General features: G+C 41.8%; 2 protein-coding genes and 1 long non-coding RNA gene across 5 annotated transcripts in view; 1 reads left to right on the plus strand and 2 right to left on the minus strand.

Moving 5' to 3' along the window:
• Positions 1–448: 448 nt before the first annotated feature.
• On the minus strand, positions 449–20,379 carry mrtfbb (myocardin related transcription factor Bb). Of its 3 annotated transcripts, XM_056402305.1 has the most exons (15): positions 20,365–20,379; positions 16,830–16,902; positions 13,422–13,487; positions 8,543–8,598; positions 8,356–8,431; positions 7,961–8,122; positions 6,985–7,166; positions 6,379–6,525; positions 5,217–5,464; positions 4,821–4,953; positions 3,801–4,727; positions 2,880–2,990; positions 2,459–2,590; positions 2,295–2,355; positions 449–2,193 (listed from the first exon to the last, which is right to left on the minus strand). In XM_056402305.1, exons 2-15 carry the CDS (start codon positions 16,867–16,869, stop codon positions 1,730–1,732), a joined length of 2,805 nt encoding a protein of 934 aa, XP_056258280.1. In that variant the 5' UTR covers positions 16,870–16,902; positions 20,365–20,379; the 3' UTR covers positions 449–1,729. The 3 variants fall into 3 exon arrangements, with proteins under 3 accessions (XP_056258280.1, XP_056258279.1, XP_056258277.1); XM_056402304.1 differs by lacking the exon at positions 20,365–20,379 and having other exon boundaries at positions 16,830–20,343; XM_056402302.1 differs by lacking the exon at positions 20,365–20,379 and having other exon boundaries at positions 16,815–20,343.
• On the plus strand, positions 2,597–8,038 carry LOC130185713 (uncharacterized). The gene is made up of 3 exons (XR_008830194.1): positions 2,597–2,690; positions 3,336–3,441; positions 7,985–8,038. It is a non-coding gene; the product is annotated as an uncharacterized LOC130185713 (long non-coding RNA).
• LOC130184718 (transcription factor Sp8-like) overlaps positions 20,361–23,797 on the minus strand; it is a 59,382-nt gene continuing 55,945 nt past the window's right edge. Inside the window, exon 4 of the mRNA XM_056400758.1 lies at positions 20,361–20,578. Coding sequence (XP_056256733.1) covers positions 20,361–20,578 — 218 coding nt within the window. The remainder of the gene's footprint in view (positions 20,579–23,797) is intronic.

A 23,797-nucleotide genomic window follows, 5' to 3' on the forward strand; every position in this document is an offset into this window, starting at 1 on the left:
AGTACTCCATTAGGCTCAAACACACCCTGCCCCCCCCAGCAGCGGAGCGCCAAGACGCTGTTGCTGCTGTCGTGCACCGCGTTGTGCATAATGGTTTATTTGACACTGAATGTTATTTCCTTCATACCAGAAGTCATCTTTTGCATAACAGAAAAGCAGATGTGGCCAGCAGGTGTCACTACTACACAAATCAACTGTGTTGCATTAGGGTTATTTCAGTATAAAAAGAAGGTAAAACACAAATGCACTCTGGATCATACTCATGAATACTGTTATATCTCTGTAGGTTGTGTGTTTGTCACTGTGTAATGCTCTGCACAGAGATCATGCCTATGTTTGCACTTCTACCTTCTTGAATAAACTACCTGACCAAAAAAGAAGCTGACCTTAATTCAGTCATTTTAAACCCTGGAAGAGTCAGTCTGCCAGACTTAAAGCAGTGAATGACGTTCCTATGACAGTTTATTATTATTTATTTGGACAGAGTCTTAACAGAGCAAGACTGTAACTATAAGTGAAGATTCTCCTTTTTTTAAGCTTATAGGACAACTGGTCTTACAAGATTACACACAGTGTACAGATGCACACTCATTTTTGTAGTTTTCCCATGACTCATGATAGTAAAACAAGATTCGTCTGATCTGCAAGAACTTCTGTCAGACATGCTTGACATTTAGTGCTTGTGTGTTTACAGTCTGTTCTCATAGTTGTAATTTCTGCTATTACCACAGTCAACACAACAATGTACATTCATAAAAATCGGAGGGCAAAGAGGGCAAACGTGAGAAGAGATTGATAACAAACGAGCGGCATAACTTAAGATTGAAATCTAAAACAGCCATTAGCAGTCCAAGTTTAGTCAGTCTCCACAGATAACCAGAGGGTTTACAGACCTCAAAGGACTGATTCATCTTGTCAAAAAGCAGAGCAGAGCTACCCACACCTCCGAACAGCTCTTATTCTCCCAGGGAAACAAATTAATCTCTCCCTTAAATAATTAAAAATGATGTTTATCTGAAATGGCCTGTAGGTGTACAGAATCCAACTTAACAGAACCCAGTCCCAGTTCAAGTGCAGTTGTTCTGGATTTTGTCCGTCTTCAACAATGTTTCAAAACATCCATTGATAGATTCATCGGAGCCAAACTCAGATGAACTTGACTTTATCTTTATCACACAATCATGTATTTTTCGGGTAACAGAGAGTACAAAGTACAAATCTGACATATTAATGGTCTGGATCCAGATTGCAGAGCTGAGATATTTTCCCGGACTGCACTTTTAAACCTCCGTGACCCCCTTCCTCTCCTACCCTGCACTCCTCCTAGTGAGATGGGATGTGACTGATTGGGCAATAAACACACATGGGACGCTCGCATAGATATGACCATGGCTAGTGTGCTGCTTCAGCCATTAGAGGGTTTGTGTCCCATCTGCACACCACAGAAGGCTTCTCCTCCAGTTGAGTTAGCATTAGGTGGTGTGTCTGACTCTACACCCTCTACCTTTTCCCAAAAATTGGCAGTTCCTGATGCACACTCATTCTGGCATCCACTAGTCCAAGTGACATTTTTCCTGCTCTTCTTTGCACAGTTACATGAGTAAATGTACTGTTTGATTACAAATAATACGCAGTAAATGGATTACATACAAGTAATATATTGATTAATATGCCTTATATTGATAACACACCAGTTATGCGTTGATTGATGTAAATTACCTCAATTCCATCAACACAGTTCATGAGGGTCCAGGAAGTCAGAGGAGAAGACACCCACTGGTGTTGACATGTCCAAAGGGTTGACCCCCTCTGCTGGCACAGACAGGGTAAGGTCCAGCCAGTCCATATTGTCAATGTTGGTGTTATGCAAGGTCAAAGCAGAGGGCGGTGTGTTTTCATTAAAGTCCACATCCATGGCGTCTATGGGTGAGTGTAACTCCTCTATCAGCTTCAGTGTTTGTGGCTCTGTGTCAGCACCTAGTGTGCAGTCCAAGAGGGTGTCAAGCTGGGTGTCAGAAGTCAGTGCTGCCAAGGTGGTTGAGGGTTTAAGGGGTGAAGAAGGCAGCTGGGCCACTTGAACCATGGGAGGAGGGCGTGATAAAACCATGTTGATAGGAAGGGTGGTAACGCTGGCGGTCACAGGGAGAGGCTTGTCCAGGCTGGGAGGATCCTGTCTGATGAAGGGGGAGATCTCTGGAAAAACACATGCAGAACAAAAAGTGTGAATAAAAATAAAAAAAACATTATTATGTTGAATTTAAAAAAAAAAAAAAAAAAAGTCCAGTATTTCTCACCACCGCTCTCAATCAACACGTCAAACAGGTCATCCATCTGCTGGCTGGCTGCAGTGGGACCCTGCAGAGGAACAGTAACCAGCAAATGTTTCAGTGGCTATAGTGACAACTTAAAGATATATAATGTACTAAACAGTACATTTCATTGTTATTTCATTTTTCACCTGAGCAGCTGTTAGCATGCTGCGTGTCTGTTTAACTGCATCCTCATAGCGGGGTGGGTCTTTACACTTTGACACATGGTTTGTGAATGTTGGCTGCTGAAAGATCAACGGTGGCTGGCTGGGACCGGGAGACTGTTTAAGAGGAAAACACAACAGTCACTTACACCACATGGAAGACAGGACACATCTCATACAAACCGTCATTCAAATGCAGCTCACATTGCACAAAGAGGTAAAACGGTTATGTAACGGTTATGCATTGATGATGAAAATGACTTCGTTTCCATCAACACAGTTCATGAGAGTCCGGGAGAAGACGGCCACAAACGGTAAACATCAGTCTAAACAGTGGCTGCAAGGTGCTTTGCAGGAAAAGAAAAAAGAAACGGAAAGTAGAAGAGACTAAAGGGTCATTCTCTACCTTATTCCTCGGGCCTTTAGGGACGGGCTGGTTAGCAGCGGCTCCTGCAGGACATCCACTTGCTGGGAATGTGTTGAGTAAGCTTTGTGCTGTGGTATCCATCCTCCACGTCTGAAGGGGAATTTAGACAAGTCAGCATGGAGGCATGCATTAATGCAATCAATGTGGATAAATGCTTTCTGCTTCAACGGAAAAGTAGTGCATTGCAACACGCACTCTCCGTGGGAGATACTTCTGTTTAAGTATCCAAGCAGCAGTGAATAGTGTAGCTGGGAATAAGATCAAATGCTTTTAAGCAAAATAACTTAAATTGAATTGCTGTGGGCCCCTCTTTAGCTGAGGCATCACCACAATTCAGCCCTCTTGTGACAACAGTGTTTGCAGTGCTATGCAGTACAACTCATGAGTGCTGTGTTTGCATTGAGCTGCGGTCTCTGTTGCTAATTCTGGCTGCAGGCTAGGCTCCGAGCAGAGGGACGACAGAGGGCAGTAAGGGCGAGACGGTCAGGCCTCACTCAGCACCTGCTCCAGAAGCCCATGTTTCCACAGGCCTTCTTTTGATGTGAGTCGAAGATTTCACCACCCAGCTGAGGCCTGTTATTACCGTGGCAACAAGGACGATGTATTACCCGTGGTAGTACGTAATTGATTGTTAGTGAGAAAAACACATGATATGTGATATATTGGGCAGTGCCATCAAAAACATTGGACCACATCTATGATGTGCAACTTAATGACAATTTACTGCACAGAAAACAGACTTTATGATTTCAGTTGCACACACGCTTCACGTCCGGGTGATCGCATACAATTCAAGTGTGTGTGTTTTGAAGGAATCCAAATCTAGCACAAAATCACAGCTGATAGTGTTGACTAATAAGGAGGCAGACCGAGGCAGTCTGCGCAAATGTGTTTTCTTACCTTTGTCAGTGACTGAGTGTGAGTGCTGCATTGCTGTTGTAATGCTGCTGAGGCCTCTATTTTCTGTGGCACCTGTCCAGAGGTCTGGATGAGGCCTGCGGCTGCGCTGCTGACAGTAGGATGTAATTTGATGCCGTTGGCTGGGAGCTGGATAGTGACTGCTGAGGCAGGAAGGGATGCAGGCAGGAGGATCTGTGCTCCAGCTTGGACAGACTGCAGGGCTTCAGGCTGCTTGATGGTCTGATGGCTGATGATGAATTGATTTGGAGCAGCTAAGTGGCTCTGATCTGCAGCCTCCTCCTGTTTGACTAACACTGGCAGACCAGGAGAGCTGCAGGACATGGAGCAGTTTAAGGGGGACCTATTTTCCTCTTTGACCTGGATGGGAGCAAGAGGGCTGAGCTGAGGTGGAGAATCTCCTTGCTGACTCCTCTTCTCCACCTCCAGCTGCATCTTCAGTTCCTCCACCAGCCTCTGCTCCTGCTCCAGCTTCCTCATCAGCTCCTCGATTTGACGCTCCTTCTCATGCAGACGTTTGTCCTTTTCAGAGTCCTTCTCATGCAGACGTTTGTCCTTGGCACAGTCCTTCTCATAGGACCTTGTCTCTGTGGGAAACTCCTCCTGTGGAGCTCTCTGAGGGGAGCTCACACAGGGAGCAGCGTAAGTTGGAGACAGAGCATCTGAAAGATTTGCCGGACTGTCTGCCATACTACTGTCCTCTATGCCCAGACTGGACACCTTAGAGGCTATAGGGGACACAGGTGGGGTTAGCCTTATGCTTTCAGACTGTGAGGCTGTTGTGACGGCTGTTGTTTCCACGGTAGCAGCAGAGGTCTCCTGATACAACTTTAGCCTCTCTATCAGGTCTGTCTTAGTCCCAGAAACAGGCAGAGATCTGCGTTTTAGTTCCATTTTCAGCTCAGCCACCTGTAAACATAACAGATCATCATCTCAAAACTCTGCTCTGCAGCATGCATGAGGTGCATATAGTCAGACTGTGTTCAGGCAGCAATGCGTCACCTTCATCTCATCCAGATTAGCTGGTAAATGATCCGGCCTGCGGTTTGGTCGAGTGTGGCGGTGCTGCGCAGGGGCAGACGCAGCGTTTCCACTCAGAACACTGGAACAGCTGGTTTGTACCTCAGTTGCTGGTCTGTTGTAATAAGATGGAAGAAAAAGGGAGTACAGAGTCTGAACTATTATCCATTTTTCACAATTAACAGCTTCTGTGTAGGAAACCTTGGGCAGGAAATGTAAAGTATTTAAGACAAACAGCAGCTGTGGTCAAACAGTTGTGGCAGTGAGCTTCACATTCTCTAAAACCAGGTGTGGGTATTTGATTGAGTTTGAAGAAACTTAAAATTCAAATGAAAAGGAATGTAAAAGGAATGTTTGCGTTGCTGAATGAAAACATACTTTACTGTGGCAGGCAGCACAGCCTGGTAGTTGTACTGCTGCTGTTGCTGGCTTAAGATCTGCAGCTGCAGAAACTGCTGCTGCTGCTGCAGGAGGCGGGCATAAGCAGAGTCCATCGGCACTTCGTTGAGCTCCTGCTTCTGGTCCGGAGGAATGTACTGATGGTACTTCAGCTTTTTCACCCATGGTTTGGGCTCTTTGCTCTTTTTGCTGCGGCTTTTATCGCCAGGTATCTTGGGCAGGCTTTGCTGCAGAGCACAACAAAGAAAAGGGGCATGTAAAACCTGAGCGGAACATCTGGAGGAAATTTGATCCCTGTGACTGATCTCAGTCCAGTTTATCAGGGAATACAGATAGCATTGCCAGTACCAACACTGCAAGACTTGGAACTGATACTGGATTTTTATAGCTTGAAGCGCTGAGGTGGAACATTGTTCTGACACCCGATGAGAACTGCAGGATGAGGAAACGGGTAGTGGAAATGTGACCCTTATTGTTTTACCACCTGCAATTACAGGATACACATGAAAATGGCCTGGCATAAGAGCAGCAGGTTCTAACTATGAAACCAGAAACTCAAGTTGGGTTAAGCAAGCACACACCCTCCAATTTGTCAAATTCATTCCCCTATCATATTCCAAGGGAGGGAGAGTTCATCTTATGCTCGGAGGATAACTGGATTATGATAAATGCACAAGTCATTGCTTCACCCCCGTCCTTTGATTTTTGGCTTAGATTTTACGCAGCCTGAATGAGGAGCCTGCCTGAGCCAGTCTGTCATTTGACCCTAATTGAAGACAAACTGTGGCTGGCACAGATTTAAAACCACGGATTTGTTAAATGACTTTAAACCCTGTTGTTCTTTGAACTGCGTTTGACTTGGCTGAATACTGACTTTCAGTTCACCCCTAAACTGAAGTGACTTTCAGAATGACAAAACACAGACTCTGTATCTTCTGACACTGTATCTATCATAACATTCCCAAAGAAAACAAAAAACCCACGCAGTAAATAAATCAGAGAGACAGAGAGCTGAGGACCAGCGGTCAGTTTCATATCAGCTGATTATAAACTAAATGAACTCATCCTTTAAAAAAAAAAAATCACTGCTACTTAAGTTTAAGAAGACTTTGAAATGACCTCTGCCAAACTTGGAGCTCACCTTCACAAGAACTGGCCCTGGTGTGATACTGGGGACAACAGTGGTGATTGGCTGAGGTGTAGATGCTCGTGGATTGCTTTGTTGCTCGTTGGTAGAGACGAGGTTGACTACATCTGGTGTGGACTGTGAGTTGGGTGGCGGGGATTGCTAAGAAAAGAGGAGACCGAGAAAAAAAAACTCGTGAGCCGTTCAGTCAGCACAGTGAAGCCGCTACGCCTGTTAATCATCATCTCACGCAGGACAAGAAAAGCACCTCAAATGAAGTTGTATAACCAAAAACAGGTTAATAAACATTCAGAAAAAAAAAAAAAAAAAATGAGCACGATATGTTCCAACAAATTGTGAAAAATACATTATACATGGTTAGAACACTGTGTGCAAGCACTAAATGAAGTTAACTTGGGTTTCAAAATATTATTTTTCTCATAAGTGAAAAATTCTACCAGTGACATCAGATAACTTGCGAATTACGATCAAATGCAGTGTTCAACCTTCCCCACCATGAAAAGTTTCTTATAATTTTATGAATCTAGGTTAGAAAACTTGAAACGTGAAGAAGGATAGTCTATGATTTAAAAATTGCAACGGTTCACAGTATTGGTTTACCTGTTTGGGAGAGTTTAATTGAGAGGAGGATGAAGTGGCCTCAGTCCCTCCAGACTCTCTTAGAGAGGCCGAGGTGGAGCTGGGAGTTTCCTGGCTGGAAGGCTGTTCTGGTGATAAGGCATCACTGCTGTCCTCATCAAAGCTGTAAACATCTGGTGTCTTAGAGTAGTTTACCTTATCACCTATGAGGCCAACATCAAACATAAACAAGTACGCCTTATTATTTGTTTAAATGGTATATCAAAACTGAAAAAAAAGAAAGAATTTTTAACATTTGCTGACAATTCAGACACACAGTGAATGCCGTCTGTGTATATACTGTTTATCTTTCATGACTGCAAAAGGAAAACTTGAGTTATCAGTGACTACAGAGTAAGGCAGCAATGTACAGGTAACAATACAGTAGAGATGTAACACCAGCCATGCTAGCGGCTCTGCACGTCAGCATGCTAACATAGTCACAGTGGCAATGCTAACATAGTCACAGTGGCAATGCTAACATGTCATGTCATAAGTCATGCTATCACCAAAGTCACTAGGCTTCATCCTCTAGGTTCCAAATTCAGTGGTAATCCATCAAACAGTTGTTGAGATATTTTAGTGTAGACCAAAGTGGTGCACCCACCGACGGATTGACATTGCTGTCCCTAAAGCTATGGCGCTAAAACCAGCAACACAAATACAGGGGAAATTGAACATGCAGGTAGCCTACAAATATATTATTCTGATAAAAGGTGAAATGGTGAAGGCTGGAATGTAGATATCATAATTCATAAAATGCTGATCAGTTTTTAAGTAAGGGCCAACTTCTCAGTACCAGGCAGATAAGTTGCCCATCACTGAGTAACTTTCTGGGTGTCACTGTAAGTAGTGAATTGTTGGTGGTGAACATGACACCAAAGTGGGCTAAAACAATAACTTTTAATGGCTTAGGTCTTCTAACAGTGAGGATATAATCATGGTAATGAGTCTGTACCATTGGTGTCCTCTTCGCCAGCAGAGTCCACAGGCAGGATGTTCTTCTCCACCAGCTCCATGGGTCCAGGACGCTGTGCAATCTTCTCATTGAGATCATCAGCCAGTCTGGCCCTCTTCAGCTTCATCTGTGTGGCCTGCAGGGAGGGCTCAGCCTGGGTCTCTGATAAACACACAGAGGATCATTGGCTATGATCTGGCCAACATCCGTCAGCCTCTTAACTGCTTCGTCAGGGTGACTCACAGCAGCTTCAGTCGGAACTCACACAGACATTTATCTGGTTTTAACTTTGTAAAACAAAACAGGCAGTAAGCTCAGACAGATGAATAACCACCATATTCATCTCCGTTATCTCACCACTATTAACCATTAAGAACACACAGCAGGATGATCACCTTGTAGGATGTGCATACGGACCAGCTCAGATCGCTCGGGTCTGCTGCAGAGTTTGTGCTTTAAGAAGTTTCCGGTCTGTTAAGAAAATGGAAAGTTTTTTTCTTAATATTATGAGAATATAATTTAGATGTAGATTAATAAAATCATGACACCCTGCAGTGTTGATGACATTAGTTGATGTCTTACCTTAGCTCTCTCCAGGCTGCGAATCTGCTCATGAAAGGCCGCCGGTGTTTTCAGAGCTGTAAAAGGTGAATAAACAACATCTACTTGGTCACTATGTTTCCACATACAAGCAAACAGCTCCTTCCATTTTAAAACAAATGATTTCTGCTGTTATGACAAAGTACCTGTAAGTTATTGATTTATTTAATGCACTTAATCATGATGTCCTTTTGAAATCTATACAGATTTTAAAATTATGGGCATCTAGTGTGTAAATAGGCCTAAAAAAGTTCTAATTACTTAGGAACAATATCAACTGGTCTATGTATAAAAAACACAAGATGATACATCACTTCTTTGCATCACCGATGTCAAATCAATACAAACCGCATGTAAGTGATGACCTTCATTTCAGCATTTCTATTGTGTTCTAAGTAGTAAAACTTTCCAAAATTCTCTGGTCAGTTTTGGGACCTACAATCCAATATATTGATAATTTATCACTTACATCTGGCATCAACTACTTTTGGTTATACCGTGACTTAAGACACCACACCCAATTTATCGACCAACCTTCCATTCTTTTCAAAAGTACGAGAAAGAGCTGTGTCAGCAGCTTTCAGCTCACATATCTCACAGTAATCTTTTTGAACCTTTTCAGTCTGCTGTCAGGCCAAGTCACTCCATTAAGACTGCACTTGCTGACGTGGTTAATGATCTTCTGCTCACAACATATTCAGATTCCACCTCTGTGCTTCTCTTACTTGTTCTCAATGCAGCCTTTGATTCCACAGATCACTGTATACTCCTAGACCGACTGGAAAAAACATTTGGCGTCTGTGTTTTCTACAATAATAACACCAATATTTTTTGATGTGACATATGGAGTACCCCAGGGCTCTGTTCTTGGCCCTCTGCTTTTCCTCTCTTTATATTTCACCTCTTGGCTGAATTATAAGCAGTAATGGAATTAATTTCCACTGTTACGCTGAAGATTATATTTGATACTATGCGCTTATGATTTATATATATGATGATCATGACTATTTTTGTTTGATTTTATTTTCTTTCTTCTTCCTTTTATTTGAATATTGTATCTTACCTTGTGTTATCATTGTATTTTGTTGTTGTGAATTTAATTAATTAGCAGAAGTTCATATCGGCTGGTTGTATCGTCTTTTACTTCAACTCCACTGGGAAATTTTTTAAGTCAAGTCAAGTCCTCTTTATAATGTTTGGCCTGTGGCTGGCCTTTCGTAGCACATTGACGTGGATTGTTGAATCACATATCTATCTTTTAGATGTATTTTGATTGACAACTGGTGTGTGCTATGATTTATTAATTGTAGAGTTTTGTTACTTCAATTCTGACAGATGTCCTACCTTTACTTCACATGGTTCAGTTAGTTGATTAATTAATTAATGGTGATCTTACAATCAAAAAGGGGGGAACTGTGAGGGAATTGTCTTTCTTTCAGTCTACTTTTTCTCAGTTTGCTGGCTCACACAAACTCTACAAGGGTAGGTTATGTCATACAGAGCTCATATTGTTAGACAATAGCTCAATGTTTAACTTCCATTATGATGGATAATGTCCAGAAGGCCCCATTTCTACCCTCAGTAAACATGACAACCAAGGCCTTATAGATAAGGATGAAGGAAGAAGCAATAACTCAGAGAGGATCGCCCAGCTTCAGATAGTTCCAGATGCGGATAGTGCTACAGTGTTAGTAAGGTACAAGGCAAGACGTGTAAAAATTATTAGGTAAGACATGAGATTATGTTTAGGTTCAAGTGACCAAAAGTCATATAGGTGAAGACTCTAGAATATTCTTATTTGAAAATGAAAGAAATGTGTGATGCAACATTGTGATGCCTGGTCTATATACACTCTGGAGGAATTGGTGTGGCATTACTCTGATTCACTTGACATTGTAATTCTCATCATTTCCCCTTGGCATGTCAAGCTTTCAATTAATACTTCTGCTTGAGACATCAGAAATCTCCTTCTGAACATCTGAAGTCTCCTAGTGAGCTCACAAGAATTTCCACAACAATACTAGGCTGTATTTTCCCATATAAACTAATGACCCTTCTCAAATGGTCAAATCAGAGACCTTGTCTGCTGTGAAAAGCTGGGTGTCAAACAAATGTCCTGCTCCTAAACCACCACAAGATCTCCTAACTGAGATGGTGGTCATTGGCCCGACCATACATAGAAACCAGTTTGTAACAGTAACCTTGTGTGATTTATCAAAGTTGGACAGCCAAGAACCTTGTTGTTACATTTGATCCTGCCCTCTATTTTGATCAGCACACAGAAGACCTTTTTCACCTATATAACATAGATAGAATTTGGTCTTTTCGGTCCATGGCAGATGCTGAGACCGTAACTCACACCTTTGTGTTGTCCAGACTGGATTATTGTAATGGTTTTTAGGCCTGTCATTTGCCAGTAATAAAAGTCTTCAAATGGTTCAAAATGCTGCAACTGGATTTTTAACTAAATCCAGCAAATTTGACCAAATTACACCAATCTTTCATTGGCCCCACATCCATGACAGATCAAACTTTAAGGTGCTTTTGATGTTTTACAAAATCGTAAATGGGCAGGCCCCTTCACACCTGTCTGATCTCCTTAAACCTTATATCTGATCCTGTGCTCTTCCTTATATCCAATCTGTCAGGCTGCAAGCTCTTCCTCTAGAATAACCTCCCTGCCGAGGTCCAAACTTAAAACTCATCTTTTTATGCCTTAACTTTTAGTTAGTGTCTGGCTACTCCCGCCGGTGGGTGAGTCTCAATCTCAATGAATCCATTAAACCTAGTACGTACAACATAGTCCATGATGTCCTGCTGATGAGGTTCCTGTAAACTTTCTGTGGTTATCAGAAAGTTTGTATTTGTATCTCTCTAATCCTCTGTTTGTTTATTCCCTGAAGCACATGAGCATCCAGGCTGTGTGCCTCTCTCTCTCTCTCTCTCTATCCTCCTATTTTCTCCTCCCTGTCCTCTCTTTTCACTCAGGCTCTCTTGGCTGGACCATCTACCATCCTGGGACCTCTCTCCCTCTTCCGGCGGTCAGTGCCTCATTACAGATGTTTTAGATCTGGATCTTTGTCTTGGAGGAGTCCCAGCCTCCTCCCTGTCTCTCTCCGTTTGTGTGTTTGTTTCCTTCTCCTAGACGTGTGAATTATGTGTATGTTCTTGTGGTCTATCCTCTTTCCAAGTCTTTATGATGGAGAAGAGGTCATGTAGCTCAGATCTTATCTGTTGGCGACACCTGGAAGTTGCTCAGTGTTCTCCCAGATCATATTCTTCATTAATGTTACACTCCATGATGTTGTCATCCCATTGGTCCATACTGTAGATCTACTTCTTTGTGTTTCTACTCACTATACTTGACATCTATAGCATGTCTGTCCATCCTGGAACAGGGATCACTCTTCCTGAGGTTTTTTTTTCTCCATTTGTTCCATTTATTAGGGAGTTTTTCCTCGACTGTCATAATGCTGCATAGATTGTTAAGCCACTTGAGGCAAATTTGTGATTTGTGATATTGGGCTATATAAATAAAATTGGACTTGACTTGACTGTCTTCTCCTGGATATGGCAACAGTCACTTTCCACAATAACCTGGCTAAAGTGTAATCCATTTTTTCTATCATTATTTTCATGTGTTTTGTCTTTGTTCTGCATGAGTGTGACATTAATAATAAACAGAGGCTCATGGGAGTCCAACAGGAAGTGTCAGCTTTACTGATTCAAGCAGAGAGGAGATTGTTCCATGCAGAAAGTAACTCTTTGATCTCTCAGAATAAACCCATGCTGCTCTAGGCGAGGTCTGGCTCACTGACTAGTCACCTCTGCTATGATGAGCACTGTTTGCTTTAAAGACACTGGCCGGGGGGACGCTCTGAGGAGTGTGTCAGAGGAGCAAAGCAAAACATTCCTGCTCGTCACCTAAATCTCTGTGCATACCTACCATAAGACTATAAGTGTGGGAGTAGCAGAGTGCTTCAGTGGAGAATAGGAGGTTTGTGTGCAAACCATGCCTGACCAGGCCACAGAGAGGGTGACTGACCTCCACTGAAGGCTCAGTCGTTGACTCATTTGGCTGCGTGGAGCCAGAGAGGAGTTGAAAACCTGACTGCAGGAGACTTCTCAAGAGAGAACAGGACAAAGAGGAAGAGCTGTGTCGTTTTCTCTTTCTATCTTCCCAGCTATCAGCATGATTCTGTCACAGATTCAGCTTGTCTTTTATTAGGTGTTCTCTAAAACACAATGCTCACCCGGGGAAAGTAGCATAGGGACTGAGTCTGCTCCACTTGTGTCACATTAAAGGATGAATCTGGATGGTATTAAAGTAGGAGCTAGTCCTTTCTGGTTTGGCACTGGTGTGCTGCTTGGTGGCTGCTCTGTGTTAAATCTTTGAGTCATTCTCACCATTGCCTATGTTTACATGAGACCAATGATGCAACTATTAGTGGGAGTAGAATAAAACCTCACTATTTATAGAATAAAATTGATTTATATGCAGATAATGTAAGTTTGCCAATTACAAGAGTCATTAAAACAATATGGCAGTTTAATGTACAAACAATTACAAATGCAATCTTTTTTAAGCCTTGACAAGTGCTGGACTCAAAACATTTACTTAAGTAAAAGTAGCAATCATGCCACAAATACGCTCTCTAAAAGCCACAAAGATGCAGTACTCTGAGTAAAGCAGAAGATAGTTGTGAGAAAGAAAGGCACTCTGGAGTGAGGGCATCCTGGTTTCTTTCTTCGTGGCTGTCTGAATTTCCATACAGTAGTTGGCAGTCAATTAACCTCATTTTGTCAGTGTGAGTGTGAGTGTGAGGTAAGAGTTTTGTTAATGTCTGATGTGAATACTCACGTGGCATGATGCCTTGCTCCACAAGCTGCTCCCGAGTTCTCCTCTGCTGCAGACAGAGCTGGAGGACTGTGAGAGTGCAGAGACACAGAGGTCAGAGTTCAACTTTTACCATTCAGAGCCAACTCCGCTGCGTCAACTAACAACCATCTCTGGCTTTAAACTGTGAAACCTGCCAGACTTCAAATAAAACAAAGTACTTATTATTTCTCAATCAATATGCTACCCCAAAGGCCTGTTCACCACCACAGACATCCTATTCACTTCCTGTATGGTTTTAACTGGGGTTGTTAAAAGTACCACACATTTGACAACAGTTTGACTCAAATGTGATTGGCCGAGAGCCTTCCCAGTGAGAGTCAATATCTGTGTGGGATGCAAATGCATTTAGGAATCATGCAACGTAACAGCAGTGCAGAACACAAGCAGATAAAAGAGGGATTAATGTTAGAGCTGCAGTCACGATAAGGAGCAAAACTGGACATGGTCATGACGCCACAAAGAGCCGAGTGAGTTTTTAAAATGTAATCTTGCTGTGGAACATCAAAGACGTGACTATCTTGCAGCAGAGACTGTTGAGTCTTGCATGTAGGCCCCACATAGAGTGGTTGTCCTCAGTCCTCAGTGTTGTTTTACCATCAATATAAACTGTAGTAAGACCCCAGTTTAAACATTTATAAACAAGGGAGCGTGGACATGTTATTTCAGTATAATAACACAGCTCCGTGCATGAAAAACAGTTTGAAGAGAAAGGTGACGGGTGATGGTGACGAATGAGGCAGCGGGTGTGAGCTACATGAGGCCCTTATCGTCACCACTGTAGTGAAGTGAGGCCAGCTTAGCTAGAGCTACTCAGTGGCTGGGGGTGGGGTGGGGTGGGGGGGGTGGGGGGGGGGGCTACTCCCACACACACACACACACACACACACACACACACACACACACACACACACACACACACCAGACCTGCTCTACTCTCCTGGGAAAGGCGCTGCGTCTGAACAGGCCTCTGTGAGTCACTCTAGCAAAAATAAACTGGGCAGCTGTGAGAACAAGGCCTGGGAACCATGAAATTTGGGGGTAGTTAAGGGGGTGGGATCTCCAGTTGTATGCAGAGCTGAGGGGACGTTCACGGGCTTCTACTGGTGGGCAAGGGAACACAGAGCGACAAGAGCTGAGGCAAAGGGTGGGAGGCCGAGTCCATTCTCACAGCAGCCCATCAACTGCGGGGCAGAGAACACAGTGTGCCTGCCCCGCCTGCTGTGTTTCCTATTACAAACCCAAGCCAGGGGGGTTATGGTCAGCATGAGACAGATCATACCAGGAGATTTTAAAAAATTGCCATTGGTTTGTTTCAATATTTATATCCACTGTGACTTGGAGAGAATGCCACAAGCTAGAAAATTTATGATTTCATATTACTACATATCAATAACATCAAAAGCTGCCTTCCAGCGCCACAAGAGAGAATGCAGAGTTTAATTTGAGCATCGGTATAGGGGTACACCTCATGCCCGGGGTCCTCCTCTCTTTCTGTCATCTTGCGTTCAACCTGAACCCTGGCTAACCTCTCCGTGATGCAAACCGGCTCCGCTCTCCTGCTCACCAGCAGAGCGTAAACAGAGGTTGTGGAGAGACACAGAGAGAGGACTCTGCTGAAATCCTTGCCTACTGATGTAATCTCTAATCTCAGACCCACGTTGTTCTCAGCAAATCATCCCTGGAGGTCTCCCATCAGACCCTTTATTTTATTTGACTTTTTTTTTTTTAAGAAACAGTACAAATAAAAAATACTGTTTAGGGTGGCTACAGATAGTCCCTAGGCAGACAAAGCTGAATTTAGTTTAGAAACAGACTGACACTGGGTTATGTTGACTTTGCTGTTATAAATACCAAAGACTTTAAACAAAACCCAATTTTAGCAAAGATTTGTGCATCTATAACCAGAGACAGACTAAACCATGATACACAGATTATATTGGATTATCAAAAATGCCCTTTACTGCTTACATGAGGACAAAAAGTCTACCTGAATTGAATTTAACTGATAGTCTTTGTGTTACATTGTAAAAAAAATAATTGAGTCATCTTGTAATCATTCAAAGGGCCTGTAACATGTCAGCTGACTTCAGCTGACAGGAATTTTACCAACATTTATGTAGATAGTTTGTTAATGTAGATCAGTTTAACAGCAAATATAAAATACAGTGTCACATTTATCAGTGAGGTTTACACACAACAAATTAAATGGCTGTTACATAATGACTGAGAATGAATGGAAGGGAAGATGAGGCTGTTTAATACAGAATACAGAAGCTATTTCTAACTGCATATGAATATCAACATAAAAACTTCGTAGTATTATTTTAGTCTGGTCTGGGTTTGGTTATTCACGTTATATTTATGCAGGCCATGAATAATAATCTGTTGATATAGGATTTAAACAAAAAGTCATACATGCAAATCTTGCGTGACGGCCCTGATGGAAAGGAATAGACATTTTGCTTACTTTTTGCATGTTAATATACACTATATCCAGCATTACACACTTTTGTCATGTGAGTGCTGTTATGCATCTTCCATTGTACATTATCACTTTAGCAAGATGCAGAAATACTGTATGTAAACACTGCTCCTTACATAGGTCATGAAGGTTAGAGGCTGCCATATATTTTCATCAAACGTGACTTCACTGATGTTACAACAACTTGGCTATAATCTATTATAGAGGCTAAATACCAGTGACATTTGTTTCTAATCATAAAAAGATGGATATGTTTTTTTTTTTTCTTTTGTTTTATTTTAAGAGTCCACATTACTCATGGCCTGGTCTAATCAAAGGAATTTGCAGCTGATGAATGCACACAAGGAAGATAAGAAATATTCAAATAATGACAGAATCTTGATCGGCAGCATGTCTGCGTATTGCACTTGATTTGAATGAAGCTCATTGTGTGTACTTACATTACAGATGTGAATTCATGCTTAAATTGTGTGACAGAAAACCATAACAACGTTTCAGCAGAGTGCCAGTATAAACATAGTCAGTATAAACTGATGTATTCTCTCTGAAATGTCTCTCTCACAGACTCTGACCGTCTTTGCAGAACAACTTCGATTCACTACCCATCAGAAATCAATAGTCTCTCCTGCAAGAATGATGCTTGGCATGAGTCACTGTGATGAGCTTTACTGTTGCCCTGTCATTTCCTGTTAGGGCTGCATCCACGTCACTACAACCCCTTTGCCACTGCTGCCAGCATCAGTTACGACTAACAAGAGTAAAAAAAAAAAAAAAAAAAAAAAACTGAAAAAACTTGAGTTAACTTAATGCCGATATTCAAACAAAACAATGAAATGCATGCGGATTAGACAAGAAAAAGAAAGGAAAAGCACCTGATTTGAATTTACCCCTGCAGATGGAAGGGGTCTCCACATCAAGGCAGGCCATGGAGGACAGTGGTGGTTTGCTTGGCGGCCAGGTCTGGAGTCCCATGGAGTGATGAGGCCAGTGGAGAACGGGGGAGTGAGGGAGAGAAAAGACCCAGCTCTGAGCGAACGACAGCTGGCTCTCAGAGCTGCACACGGTCCCTCCTCTCTGGCTCTTTGCTGGCCTCAGCGGAGAAAGTGTGTGTGTGTGTGTGTGTGTGTGTGTGTGTGTGAGAGAGAGTGTGTAAGTGTGTGTGAGTGCTCAGTCAACGTCAGGAGGAGGGAACACAGTGCTGCTTATGTTAACCCTCGCTGGGTCACTTCGTTCTACTCACAGAGGACTCACCATACTAAAACACCAAACCCCGGGGAACTTTTGATTTCTTTGTGATTATCTTGTAATAATCAATAAGTTTTGGTTTGGAAATTCACTCAGCAGGGGACCAAATCATTTACTGGTAAAAAATACAGAGTCAATAAAAACAAGCTGTTGGGAATTTTGAGTAAGAGTTTTTTTCCACCCTCTATAAAATTTGTAACACTAAATAACAATGACAGGAACGAACACACTGGCTCCTCAAGGACATGGAAGCTTATCTTCAAACATTTTTTAATGATTAGTTGTGAGTTGGCGTTAATATTTGTAGTCATTATTGATTTCATTGGTATTTTCCATTACACACCATTGATTTATAGCAGCTGATGACAATTTCATCATCAGCTGTTGTGTTAAATACCCATGAATTCCAACGGGTGTGAAAAAAATGCGATGAGCAAACATTAAAATAAAACATATGACTGACGTAAAAATTCAAAGAGGGGACCAAGAAGAGCTAAAATGCTGTGGCTCATCCAAAAAACATGCTTATTCGTGGCTTACAGTGGTGGTTAGATGCCATTCATGACTACAAAAGCACTAACAGGAAATAAGATAAAAGGGAATTACACTAATTGTGGTGAGTTCCGTGTGTCTAAGTGGATCCAGGAAGGCTGGTTTGACAATATGTCAGCGCTAAAGAGCGGGCGTCATTTCCAGCAAAGGGTCTGATGTCAAGGTGAAGCTGCAGAGACACGGGATGCGCTCGGTCCTCCGGCTGTTCCTGTGATGTGTCTGAACAGGACAATGCATGCTGGGGAGGACGGGACCGCTGTGCTCTGGATTAATAATGTTCACTTGTGGGATCAAGAAGTATGCAAGTCAAACAGCATGGGGACAGGGGGAAACATGGAGCTGATAAAGTAAATGGGACTAGTACAGTCAGACGCAATATGTTATGACAGCTCACCGCTGAGATTGAATAACGGTGAACAACAAGGCCATAAAAAATATGGGGGAGTTAGTTGGAGCAGTAGGAATGTGGAAAAACATCTTTCCGTATGTCACACTGTCAGAATTCCTTTGAGTTCACATTTCATAAGCGTGTTAGCCACATAAACATAACAACAGATTTTATGAATGCCTCGTACACCTGATTTATCCCACAAGCAAAACCTCTCTCCAGCATCAAAGTCTGCTGTGGGCTCTCAAATTCCCACACCAGTCAAGAACAATGCTGTTTCTCATCAGCTCTCGTCTTAAACCACCAGGTAGTTTGTATTAATTCAAGATGTGTTCCACTCACATAGAATATATATTAAATTATATTCAGATCATCACTTTCATTGATGATCTACAGTTTAAACTTGAACATCCTTTTAGCACTGCAACTATTTCATTGCACTGACTGTTATTAATTGCCATTTCAGCTTGATGATTATCACGCTCACTACATTATTACATCCACCTGCTTCCCACTGGCCATTTGTTTTCACTATCTTACGAATTTATAATTGCTCATTTAGAACAGAGTGAAAACACATGAGTTTGCAGCTGCAGTCACGAAGCAGTATTTGATCACGGCAGAGGTTTGTGTTGCAGGATCAAAATTTGGTAACTCTACAACAAATCATAACATTGTCTTAAAAAGGTACCACGCAATATGAGAAGATTAAGTTGGCATTCACGCTGTAGTTCAAAATTATAAACTGTTGCCTTTTATTTTTGGTCCCATTTGTATTCACACTGACTGTGCACATAAACCCAGAGGCGTAAACATGAAGTCACATGGACCAACAGGTAACCCATTCGGTGCCTCCTGCATAATCAGCACCACACGGACCTACCCGACTGATATATTATTGCTGCTAAAAAATCACATGCTGTAATAAGTTCCGGTTTTACTTGCACACTCTATTGCTACACCATGAACGGCATCCCCCCCCCTTCTCAGGCGGCCTTGGTTGTTTACCCCACACCAGAGTTTGATTGTAGGACTTTGGTTTGGTTTTATTCTGTCATAAAACAACCTGCACACAACACGTAATACTTTCGCACCAACCTAAACAAATCGAGCTAAACTGACAAACACAGCAGAGTTGCTGTAAACAGAACACAAACAGATGAGGTGTGAAAGCAGCCTATAAAAAGCAGTTTAAAGCTTTATGTTATAGCCAACAAATTACAGTGGAGCTTTTGTGCATGTGGGTTTAAGTATCTATAAAATACTTGGAATACAATGGAGGGAGAATAAAAAAACTTGCATGTAAGAGGGACAGAGAACAGGGCTATTGGGCTAAATAACAGCATATTCACTTACTAATAATACTAAGCTACAATTGAGTGGGGAAGAATGGAAAAGAAGCGAGGCAGTAAGCTCTCAATTGTGTTTTATCACCACTGAGGGACAGAAAAGTCTCCACAATAATTCACTGCAGAAATGAACTCCACAGCTAATTTTCCTACTGGAAAACCTGTTAATCATGCTCATTCGGCTTCATCCACAGACTCCCAACTAAGGCTGAGCAACATAGATCTTCAAGTTAATACAAGGAGAAAAACATTGCTTCATAGTTATTATATAATTTTAAATAAATTATGCCCCTATACTTAGTTTATTAGTTCCTCAAGAATCCTCAATACAATTTTCCCCACACTTTCTTCTGATTTACAGTGTAATTTACTTCTATGACCCTCTTATATAAAGAAATTGTTACTGTTCTCTTCTTCCTGTGCACCTACATATTTGTGCCAACACCAACTTGGCATCAAGTTCGAGGCCTTTATTGTCATTATGCAAGCATAATGAAATTACTGTGAACATCCTCACAAATTTTCTATTACTTATACCAGATTATTAAAAGTGATGGGTTCTTGGTAGCTTGGTGAGAACCAGGATACCCAGTGATGCGTATATCACATTTTTCTGCCATATGATAAGTAAAAAAAAAAAATATTTGTAACATTAATCACAGGCAGACAAAACATTTTGGTGACGCAAAATAACATTGCTGTAAATACATAACAAATCCATTTTCCCAAGGAAAGGCTTTGATTTCAGTAACTAAGCTGTGATTATGTGCTGGCTTCAAGAGGCATTTCTGATCTAATTCCTTACTTAATTCCACAAACAAATCACTGAAGAGTTTGTTTTCCCACAGTGGCCTTGCTCTTAAATGGTCAACGTAAAGTATGTCTTACCAAACTCTGATGTTTTGATCACTGATTCTGCCGCATTGAGTTCCACTCACTGGTATTGTAGGCCTTGAGGCAGCAGCAGCAGCAGCAGCAGCAGCAGCGGCGGCGGCGGCGGCGGCAGCTGCAGCAGCAGCGGCAGTGGCTGCTACATTTCTTCTAGCTATGCAGGAAGGAGCGAGGCTTTCTTGGACATCAGTGAAGCACGACTCCTGATGAGCTAGGAGGACAGGAATCATTGTTCATTTATACTAGATTATACTGAACAAAAATATAAGCGCAACACTTTTGTTTTTATCAAATTTGTCATGAGTAGAAATAAAAGATGTTTAAATCCATGTTAATGAGCACATCTTTGTCAAGATCCTCACAGGTGTTGCATATCAAGATGCCAATTACACAGCATGATTATTGCACAGGTGTGCCTTGAGCTGCTCACAATAAAAAGGCCACTCTGAAATGTGCAGTTTTATCACACACAATGTCACAGATGTTGCAGGTTTTGAGAGAGTGTGCAGTTGACATGCTGTATGTTCATCAGAGCTGTTGCCTGTGAAATGAATGGTCATTTCACGACCATAAGGTTTCTCCAGTGTCGTTTCTGAGAATTTGGCAGTACATCCAACCAGCCTCACAACCACAGACCACATGTAACCATGCCAGCCCAGGACAATCCAAATCTGGCTTCTTCATCTGCAAGATCGTCTGAGACCAGCCACCCGGACGGCTGATGCAACAGTTGATTTGCATGATCAAAGAATTTCTGCAAGAACTGTCAGAAACCATCTGCAGTTTGTTGTCTTGACCGACCTGAGAGGGTAAATGTTCACCACATATGAATCCTGGATTTCACTGCACTGGGCAGATGGCAGACAGCATTTACGGCGTTGTGTTGGCGAGCGGTTTACTAATGTCAGCATTGTGAACAAAGTGCCCCGTGCTGGTGGTAGGAGAGTTATGGTATGGACAGTGAACACTGGTGCATTTCATTGATGGCAATTTGTATGCACAGAGACACACTGTGATGAGATCCTGAAGCCCATCGTTGTGCTATTCATCCACCGCCATTGCAGCATGTTGCAAGGATCTGTATCACTGAAGCCACTGAACGGGAGAGGGTCAACATTCCACAGGCCGCAAACAAAAACCTGGTGCAAGGGAGATGTGTCGGACTGCACGAGGCACATGGTGGTCATCCCACATTGTCTCGTTTTCTGATTTGCACATCTGTAGCTGAAGTCATGTGAAATTCATAGTTCGTTGCCTAAGAAATTTCTTTTTTTTTCAAAACAAAACTACACATTTCAGAGCTGCCTTTTATTGTGAGCAGCTCAAGGCACACCTGTGCAGTAATCATGCTGTGTAATCAGCATCTTGATATGCAACACCTGTCAGGTGGATAGAGGATCTTGGCAAGGGAGGAGTGCTCGCTAACACGGATTTAAACCCATTCGTGAAAAACATTCGAGAGAAAGAAGCCTTTCATTTCAACTGATGAAAAATGGGAGCAAAAGTGTTGTGTGTTTTTTGTTCAGTGTATATTGCTTTAGGTATTGTTTAGTTTGTTGGAAATAATGCATGGATATGAATGGACCACACAAAAATTGTAATGGATAAACACAGAGTGACTGTCCTTCCCATCACATCACACTATCAGCTTATCTGCTGTATGACATTGTCTGGAGTAGCTTGTTGTGTGCGTGAAACCCTTAGTGACAAGGGGGATGAGCAGTTCCTGTGATACAGAAACCCCAGATGAATAAGTGCGAGCTGCAGATTCCCAAGGCCGATCTCATCTCAAGCACTAATGACTATTCGATGAGGAGCAGGCTGTGTCACATGAAACAAATCAGTAATGATGAGAAGTTAAAATTTGATCAAATATCTACAAAGTTTGGAAGTAATTTAGTAGAATAAACGATCTGCCATTAGGAAGTTTAAAAAAAAAAAAAAAAAAAGGGAGGGTGCAGTGCTGCTGTCCAGTGTAACATTTGTTGTTGGTATTGAAGGGCAATTTGCAACATGAGCCTTGAATCTGAGCCAGGAACGATGCCAGCAGCTTTCAGTGTGCTTTTCATGTTAAATCCATACTCTCACTCCCAGTGCATCTTTGTTTGCACCGATAATGTCAGTTCTAGCACATACCATCAGGGATGTTACACAGACATAATAATGATTATGATTTTTTTAGGCCGGTTTTCCTTTTATTTCACTGAAGACGTGGTGAAGCTTAACTGCAGCTATTTTATTTATTATTCTACGTCATTACACAACCAAGACCGCAGCATTTCCTCTTAGACACACAGCAGCTACTTAGCAAAGAAACAAACACTTTGCTACTACAGATATCAATGACCAAATTAAGTGTCTGTGCCTTAGTTTTTGAGTCAGATTGTCCAAGTAGACCACATAAAAAAAACAAACAGTTTCCATGCTCTTCTGGATACTTTATATTTTATGTGGACAAAACTGTCGGTCTTTTAAGCACCAAGCATCAATTATTTTAGATTTAAGCTTTATGTCTATAAAGTTAAAGCTAGTACTTTTAGAGCACACACAGTTCACTCATTCCTGCAAGATGAAGAGATGATTTCTTGTGATTTTGCTTGATTTGTCCTCCACATGATTTTACCAAATATGTTCTTAAGAAGACTGAGTACTTGCTGGTCTTCCCTGATCATCCATGGATCAGGGATTTTGAGTTATTGCCATCTGGTCTTTGCTTTAGGGCATCAGCTGGACAAATGAACTAAAGCATCTCCTTGTTTCTGTAGCCTGTTGAGCTCTTAAAGCACTGGAGCAGCGAATGGAGTTAAACTATCAAACTACCAATTACTGACTTTTAGGGCTTCAACTAACGATCATTGTCATCAATATTCATATCAATCAATCTGCTGATTATTTGTTTGATTAATTGATTAATCTTTGGTCTATAAAATGTAAAAAAAAAAAAAAAAAAAAAAAAGAAGAAGCCAATTAGTGCCCCAAGAGGTAACACTCAAATATCTTATTTTCTCTGACCAAAACTCAAAGATATTGAATTTACAATAAGAGATCAATCAAATTTGGGAAACTGGAAACTGAAAAATTAAATTTTTTTTCTTGATAAATGATTGAAATTGATTATCAAAGCTGCCAATTATTCACCTATTTGATTAATTAACAAACAGTTTCAGCTGTAATGACTGTGGGAAGGGGGGAGTCTCCTGAGGGTCCCAGCTCCTTCTTTAGAACTGATGGCTTGTGTCAGTTGTGTTGTGTTGTTTAACTGCTGCAATTACTGCATTGCAGCTTAAAGAAACTGGATGTACAACCCACTCATCACACTCTCATCAAAATCTTCTATGTTCTCCCTTTTTTTTTTTATCACCAGTCAATAAACAAATAATGTGATGTGCATTCCAGGCTGAAGTGCTATAATGTCTCCCTGACACACTAC

The sequence above is a fragment of the Seriola aureovittata genome, chromosome 17 (assembly GCF_021018895.1).
Source record: "Seriola aureovittata isolate HTS-2021-v1 ecotype China chromosome 17, ASM2101889v1, whole genome shotgun sequence".
In the NCBI taxonomy this organism is placed as follows: Eukaryota; Metazoa; Chordata; class Actinopteri; order Carangiformes; family Carangidae; genus Seriola; species Seriola aureovittata.

Coding starts and splice junctions, on each gene's coding strand:
- mrtfbb (XM_056402302.1), bottom strand. CDS start 16,914: ATGGGACTCCAGACCTGGCCGCCAAGCAAACCACCACTGTCCTCCATG. Junction 7,167..7,960: donor TGGCGAAGAGGACACCAATG/GTACAGACTCAT, acceptor TTGGCCTCATAG/GTGATAAGGTAAACTACTCT. Junction 4,728..4,820: donor CTAATCTGGATGAGATGAAG/GTGACGCATTGC, acceptor TTATGTTTACAG/GTGGCTGAGCTGAAAATGGA.